Source organism: Nicotiana tabacum, chromosome 12 (genome assembly GCF_000715075.1).
Source record: "Nicotiana tabacum cultivar K326 chromosome 12, ASM71507v2, whole genome shotgun sequence".
Taxonomy (NCBI): domain Eukaryota; kingdom Viridiplantae; phylum Streptophyta; class Magnoliopsida; order Solanales; family Solanaceae; genus Nicotiana; species Nicotiana tabacum.
Window position 1 is genome coordinate 126135094 of NC_134091.1, and position 8276 is coordinate 126143369.

The 8276-nt window shown below is 34.8% G+C and overlaps 2 protein-coding genes across 2 annotated transcripts; both read right to left on the reverse strand.

The window, feature by feature from the left end:
- Positions 1 to 537: 537 nt before the first annotated feature.
- Positions 538 to 3989, reverse strand: LOC107796766 (uncharacterized). The gene is made up of 2 exons (XM_016619578.2): positions 3101 to 3989; positions 538 to 788 (listed from the first exon to the last, which is right to left on the reverse strand). Exons 1-2 carry the CDS (start codon positions 3430 to 3432, stop codon positions 731 to 733), a joined length of 390 nt encoding a protein of 129 aa, XP_016475064.1. The 5' UTR covers positions 3433 to 3989; the 3' UTR covers positions 538 to 730.
- A 1968-nt stretch (positions 3990 to 5957) lies between these two features.
- Positions 5958 to 8039, reverse strand: LOC107796773 (large ribosomal subunit protein uL2). Its single transcript, XM_016619587.2, has 2 exons — positions 7485 to 8039; positions 5958 to 6489 (listed from the first exon to the last, which is right to left on the reverse strand). Exons 1-2 carry the CDS (start codon positions 7922 to 7924, stop codon positions 6147 to 6149), a joined length of 783 nt encoding a protein of 260 aa, XP_016475073.1. The 5' UTR covers positions 7925 to 8039; the 3' UTR covers positions 5958 to 6146.
- Between the last annotated feature and the right edge of the window lie 237 nt (positions 8040 to 8276).

Sequence of the window (8276 nt, forward strand, 5' to 3'; positions counted from 1 at the left end):
GTTTATTGTCGAGGTCCAACATCAACAATTTGGGATTGAAGCGTAATTATTTTTGTTGTATTGTTAATGTCCCAGTCTAGTCTCTCTCAACATTTTTTTTGCTACTTAGTTGTATAGTTTCATTATCTGAAATACAAGTCTGGATTAGTCAAGTCTCAAAGTGAGTTTCGAAATACCGAGGGAAAAACAAGAAATTAATCGCCATATAGAACATTTTAACCTAAATTCCATACATCACAAAGTATCTTTCATGTTTAAGCATCTGAGGTCACATCGTTTTCCACTTAACAAGAGAAGGGGAGATGAAAGTGAGGCTTAACAAGTTTTATAAGGCCGATCTCTATCTCATAGGCATTCTGATGATAAAAACAAATGACTACACGACTCTGTACCAAGTCTTAGCGATAGCAAAGCCAAGCCGCCGTCTATAGGCGAAGGGACAAAGTCCATTATGGATTTTTCAGAAGTGTCATAGATCCACAATTCAGTACTTATTAAACAAACATTCTCAATAAGTTTATCCATATACACTTAATATAGTTTTGGAGTATTTTTTTTTCCTTTTCATTTTTACAAATATTACAGTCCTTGCATTAATACAGATAGGGAGAGAGAACATAATGGAAATTGAAGAGAAATGAAAAAAGAAAAAAAAAACTTTACACCATATACAGAATTTAAATTTACAAAACAAAAGAGAGCAGGATGGTAATTTGGATTAGTCCCAACATCAAATCAAGAAAGGAGTGGGAGCAAATGCTGGACCCATTGCAGAAAAGCAGGCTATCCTGTAGAACATAAAAAAAAAAAACAATTATACCAATGAAAGCAGGAGACCAAAAAACAAAAAGGAGACAAAAAATGATTGCTCAAATGGTGAGCACTCTCGACCTTTAATTATGAGATTGTGGATTTGGAAAGTAACAAAAGAGGGTTGCTTAAGTTGTAAACAGTAAATACTCTCCACCTTCAATTCTGAGGTTGCGGGTTTGAGTCACTAAAGAGTAAAGTCAAAAGCAAGGAGCTCCTGGGCAAAGGTAAAAAAAAAACACGAAGAAGCATGCAGAAATGTCTAGTGTTAACGTTGTAATTCGATATCCAAATTCATTGGTGCGATTAATTTTCACTCGTACCGAATGAACCCACTAAGGAATAATACATTCTTTATTATGATACTTCATGTATTTTAATTTATGTGAACTCATTTTGACACACAATATTTACGAGGAAACTTTTGAAACTTTTAAACATTTAAATTGATATGAATTTTAAACATTTGAATAAACATTTTTATTAAGAATTTATATTAACTCAGTAATAATTTTACGTAGCTTTTACATATATAAAATTTCTTTAGGAAAACTTGATAAATCTAACAGGAATAGTATCTAATTTCACAATACTTGGACCTTGTAGTTTAAGTGTTGAGACGAAGGGAGTAGCTTTTATGACCAAGCAAACATGTATATTTATCCGCATAAACAGTAATTAATAAACAAATTTAAAAGAAAAAACATGCATAAAAGGAAAAAGAAAAGAAATTCTGAATCCGAATTTTCAAAGAGGAAGCAAGATTTAGCCAAACGGAAGCGAATTAGTTAAGAAAAAAAGCGGGATCTTATTATGTGTATATATATATTTTGTTTTTCAATATGATATTTAGTTGAATTCACATAGCCAAATAGAGGGGGATCCATTTTAAGCTTTATAGCTTTAACGATTGAGGTTCTTGGTATTGAATTTATTGTATTTTTTAAATTATAGGTTTATATGTACATATTTGTTGCAATATTTGTGGACTTTTACACAAATCTTTTCTTCGCATCAAAAATACTGGAGTGAGATGAACTTGATGTCGTAACGCTACATTCGTCGATGTTTTTGATCTGTTATGCACACAGTGACAGATCCACAGTATTGACGACGGGCACCATGGATGACTCGACTATAAGGTCAGTAAAGCAATCACTTGGACCCCAACTTTTTGGAGGCCCCTTTTTTCCTTAAGGATTTATTATTGTATATGTATTATTAAAAAAAATGTGTGTACATTTAAATTTAAAAAGAATTTTTGGAGCAAAAGTACAATAACTTTAATGTGAGGATTGTTGTAATAATTAGAGAATGGTTTCCTACGGGGGTAGGGTAGCTATATTTTTGCCTCATTTATATCTTAACAACTAATATATTTACCTTATTCATTTTCTCTTTTACTATTCTCACTATTGAAAAGACTCTCAATCGGCAACTTACCGCGGCTTACAAGTTGTCTTCTTCAAAATATCAAGCATTACAACAAGCAATCATTATATTGAAGCAATGCAACACTTTTCGATATCATTATATCAACTTATCTTGCTCTATAGTTTCTATCTATTGTTTCTTGTACTTTGATTATCTTATTTATGTGTGATAGCTACTGTTCCTTTTTAGACTGCTTTATCATGACTTATTCGCCTTGGTTACTTTCATTTTCATACTGCATTGAATTGATTGTCCTTATCTAACTTTTTCTTTGCCATGCTTTTTCTTGAGCCGAGAGTCTTTCGGAAACAATCTCTCAGTCTCCCAAGGTAGAGGTAAGGTCTGCGTACACTCCTTGATATTCTTACTTAGGGCTTCTATGTGAAATTTGGCTTTAGACCCCCAATATTGTTAAGACGGCTATGACGGACACATTGCCCAGATCCTATATATATATATATATATATATATATATATATATATATATATATTAAGATGTATATATAGTATATAAATCGAATATAGCTTATATATCTTTATTACTATTTTTTTCTCTAACCTTTAAATTATTGATGTGTATCCAAGGGGAGCTAGGCTTTTTTATACGAATTCGGCCGAACCTAATAACTTTTGCTTAAACTTTGTATTTGTTTTAAGAAATTTATTAAATATATATAAATACTTGATTGTGAACTAAGATGAGCTATGAATTTTACGACAAATTCAGAAACCACAAACTTTAAATCCTGTCTCCGAATTTGTGTGCCACTGTATGCCCATTTTAGTTTCATATTGCAAGATCAAAAGCTTTTTCTACATTACTAAACTCAATACATAAAATGATACGAGGGAGTACCTGATTTTATCACGATGATGATGACGAGAAGCAGTTGCGTTCTTCTTCAGATTCCTGTTGGAATTAAGAGCCATTCTTGTAGGCAAAGCATCATGATCTTCTGATATAGACGAAAGAGACGGTTTCCAATCAGGAAATGAACCAGCCGATCTCGCTTTCACTCGTCTCCCTTGCTTCCTCCTTTTATACATAATATTATTATTATTATTATTATTATCAGACGACGTTTCAGCAGCTGCAGGTACAAGAGGTCCCATCTCCTCTGCTTCAACCTGTCGCACACGATATGAAGAACAGCCACAGCAGGCCACCAATTCAACAAAAAACTTCATATTTACCGGGTATGTAACGTATATATAGTCTCGTTTAGAAAAATAAAGATTGGACGAAAGGTGTTTGATAAAATGTCTATGATAGAAGTGGTTTGATCTCTCTCTTAAGAAAAATAAAGATTGTACGAAAGGTGTTTGATAAAATGTGTGATAGAGATGGTTTGTTTTTCTCTAGATATATATAACTAATGTTAGGATAGGAGAGTCACGTTCAGAAAAATAAAGATTGTATGAAAGGTGTTTGATAAAATGTGTATGATAGAAGTAGTTTGGTTTTTTTTTTCCTATCTACACATCTCTGTTTTTCTCCGACTCTCTACAGCTGTCTATCTCTTTCTGCCGGATTTTGAAGCTCTTTATTGTAGATTGGGGTAAGAGGTTTTGCGAGCAGTACGGACAGTGGAAACATTATTGTCCTTTATTGTTTTCGAGTTTGACGTTTTATCCATTCCCAAAAGAGCTTATCCACCTATGGTGTAAATTTGTCTACAATCACATTGGTAAATACTTATCCGTGTGATAAATTGAGGTGAGAACGTGTATTAATTAACTAGTATGATTTAGTGATAATTATGTACAAGAACGGAGTCAGCCTTTCGGTTATGAGTTCCACCAAATCCAATAGTTTTGGTCTAAACTTTATATTTGTCTTAAGAAATTCATTGAATATGTACAAATTATTAATTTAGAACTCAATAACTTAAGAAAATTAGAATCTCACACCCATAAGCTTCAAATTCTACCTCTACCTTTGATGAGTCCAGAACCAAAGTAATGCACAATTCGACCCAAGCGACAAAAATAATGGCAAAAAAAAAAAAACAAGATTACCTATAGCGCTAGCCCCTTGTGCACAATAGGTCTCTGGGCTAACTACCAACTCTAAGGGAGGTTGGCCTTATCCAAAGACCTATAACGCATAAAAAGCATGCGCTATAGGTCCCACCTCTGACTATATATGTGAAATATGTATCATGTATTTATTAGATTTGTGTAAACATCGAGTATGAGTAAGTTTTTAAGGAAGAGACACTTAAGAAAATAAACGAAGTTTAGTAACCAATAACTAAAGTTTCAAATTATACTGATAATGAGATTAAAGCTTTTCTATTGAATTAATTCAAATTTCAGTGAGCGTGTCAAAAGTCTTATCAATAGATAGAAATCAATCTTTTATTTTCTCCATCGATCTTAGTATATTGTAAATTCGTTTCCCAATTTCAAAAGCATGATTCACTCTTAGGAATTAGAATGTGAAACAATAATGTTAAATTTAAAATGTCACACGCAAGGCACGCTAATTTGTTTAACGTTACAAATAATAGTATTATAACGTTTCTCCAATTATATATCAACTTGCCGGCTAACAGGAAAAATAATAACAGTTAATTAATTGAATAAAGGGGCAAGATTCTAATTTGTGTGAGTTAGTGGATGTCCAATATTATCGCCAACCAATACGAAATAAACATGTCTAAATCTTTTCATCTCCTAAATGGTTTATGCTTGGATTTTCAAAGACGTTTTAACCACCTATACCATATAAGTACATTAACAAACAACATCATTGGCACTTTGTCCGGTGGCAGAACCCGTTTGGATGAGCTTATTTTAAGTAACTTTTAAGTCAAAATAGTTTTTAAGTCATAAATTAGAAATTCTAACTTTTGACTTATTTTTTTTCCTTCATTTCAGCTTAAAAACAAGTGCTTCAAATCACTTTTTTTTTTACTTTATTCAAACACTACAAAATGACTTTAAAGCTATTTTGGCTTAAAAGTACTTAAAATTGATTTGCTTAACATAAACAAGTCAAAGTAATTACAAGGCAGAATAAATAAATAAATAGTACTACCAAATAAGTTATTAATGTCGTGGTTTGCTGTTGCTACTTGAAATAACTTGCAGAAGTATTTGCAGATTTGCTTAGCTTAGAGCAATTGGAATTTCGCGATCTTAGTCTGACAAGTAGAAAGTCTCAATTTACACTTGTACGCTGAACATTACACGTTTACCGTTGGTACTGATACTAGAGTGGTGATATCAGAATTTGCACATATTCAGATCTATTTAGTGATCATTAATTTTATTAAAGTAATCTTAGCCACAATCTTAGTCCCTAATTATGTTGTTGATATTATTGATTAAGTCTTGCATCCATGAATTTGCTTTGAAAAACTTTTTCTTTCCTTCCACCTTGAGCTATTCGGTAAAGCATGAAATATTCGCCCTTTGTTCCAAATTGGTGCACAAACAAGCAAACGAATTGCACTACAGAATCAAAAAACAGCTCTAACGAGCAAGAAAGGCCCCCTTACTATAGATAGGGGGCTACCTCTATCCCGATAGGATCCCATAAAAGACCGGGAGCTGTTGAGAGGTTCCATATTGCCGAGACAAAGGACAACACTTTTGTATGTGATCGTAGTATGTCACGTCGTCTCGTCCCCGCTGCATCGAAAGGGCGGTAGATGATAATGAGAAAGGGCGCCGCGTCTGGACGGGCAGAATGGATGAGCGAAAGGTTTAGGTAACTGAATGACATTGATAAAAGTAAAATGCACCACCGAAAGATCATGAAAACAAAACTTACTAAACATGCCAACAAAATTTAGCATGTTACTTACTTTACTACCAGATTGTTGTGTAGCTGAATACTCAAAAATTGAACAGGACACAATGACAAGATAAAAAGTACTAACAAGCAAATTGTCTTAAGCCTTGTCAGCCTTGGCAGCAGTGGCGGCAGCTTGACCACGGAGACGACCAGTCCTCCTTGCAGCAATAAGACCGACCTTCTGCCCAGGAGGTGCATCACGACGGACTGTGCTGGCATGACCAATATGTTGATGGTTACCACCACCATGAGGATGCTCCACAGGATTCATAGCAACACCACGGACCTTAGGCCAGCAGTTCCTCTTCACCCGGTACTTGTGGTAAGCATTACCAGCTTTGAGCATTGGTTTCTCGGTACGTCCTCCTCCAGCAACTTGACCAATCATGGCACGACATCCACTTGGCACAATCTTTTTGGCTCCTGATGGAAGCTTAACCCTGATCAAAAAAATCAAAATTTGATGAAACACATTACAGTAAACATCTGAACATACTTGCAAACGACAGAATGGCCATAATATCATCACAACATGTATATCAAATCTGTTTAGAGTACTGGATAAAAGCATGGGACAAAGCCTGAAAATGTAAACTAACATCGTAACAATCACAAGAAGAGCTAAATTGAATGTTTTTAAACCAACTCATCACAGAAAAAAAGAGCTAACGAAATAACGTGTGGAAATTCAAGTAATTTGGGTCAACATGTAACAAGGTAAGTTTACCAAACCAAAAAACATGTTACTAAGTGCAATCTTTTCCAGATACAGCACATACATACAAAATAAGATTACAGAAAACACTTCCCACTCTTTCTTCACCACCACAGCAATGAACCTCAGTAACAAACTTATTCGCACCGTAAGGCTAAATATCCCAAACAAGCATAATAGCAATGGATATAATTTAGCAAAAAGATGCCCTTTTTCACATAGAGCTTCATCACAAAGACAATATAATGACACAATTAACCTCCTTCCTCAACTCCAACAGCTCATACTTCACATTAAAGTGGTCTAATCCACATATTAAATACAAATGCAACATTAGATCAGATAACAACCAGCTGCAAAAGACCAAACTTTGCCTAGTTACACCAGCAAACTATATTTCTGCTTATAGGTGTCATTACAGTAAGACTGGTCAAAACTAAATCATCTTTACCACAAATTTAACCATTATCTTGACTCAGCTACTTGTTCAGCAATTATCAACCCATGAATTAATCATATCTATACAAGCTAATTTCAAGTTATCTGATTAATCAACTACCACTTATCAACCCCACACTAGTTGGGTCGACTAAAAATAACATTTTCAATCATATTAGAAAGCATTTATAAGGCTCCAAACAGTTATACACAAACAAAAATAACAGTTAACAAAAATCAAACAAAACTATAATTTGTTTCAGAAAACGATTAACAATATACCTAGTGGTACCATTATCAGGGTTGTGGCTGATAACAATGGCATAATCACCAGAGCATCTAGCAAAAACACCACGATCTCCCACTTTATGCTCCACATTACATACAACAGCTCCTTCTGGTATAGATCTGAGCGGCAATACATTGCCGACCATAAGAGTAGCTTTTTTACCGCAGTAAACGAACTGACCAGTGTACATCCCTTCAGCAGCAACGAACAACTCTTTTTGGTGCTTGTAACGGAACGGATGACGGAATGTCACGCGCGCGAGTGGTGCTCCTCTACCGGGATCGTGAATCACTTCTGTGATTACTCCCTTTAGGTAACCGTTACGTTCGCCGAAATCGAGGGTACGGAATCGGGCCGGACCTTTACGGTGGTGAGTGTGGGATTTGAAAACGGACCCTGCTCCCTTACGTTGTGCTCTGATTACACGACCCATTTCGCCGTCTCTCTCTCTCTCTCTCTCTCTCTCTCTCTCGCCGGAGGAGACGAGGAAATGATGCAAAGGAGATGATATACGTAGGGTTTTTAGGGTAAAGGGTTGCCCTAGATACGCTTTGGGCCAAGAATATTTAGTTTGAGCCCTATATTAAATCATGGATTCAAGCCCACCCCATTGTCTCGGGGTTTGCAGTTATACCCTATATTTGTGCCATATTTTAACTTGTACCATATTTTTAAAAATTATTGATTTGGTAGTCATCTCACAAAAAAATCTGTAATAATATGGCAATTACACCCATAACAAAAGATATAAAAACGATCTCATCCTCTCCTCTCAGCAACTTTAT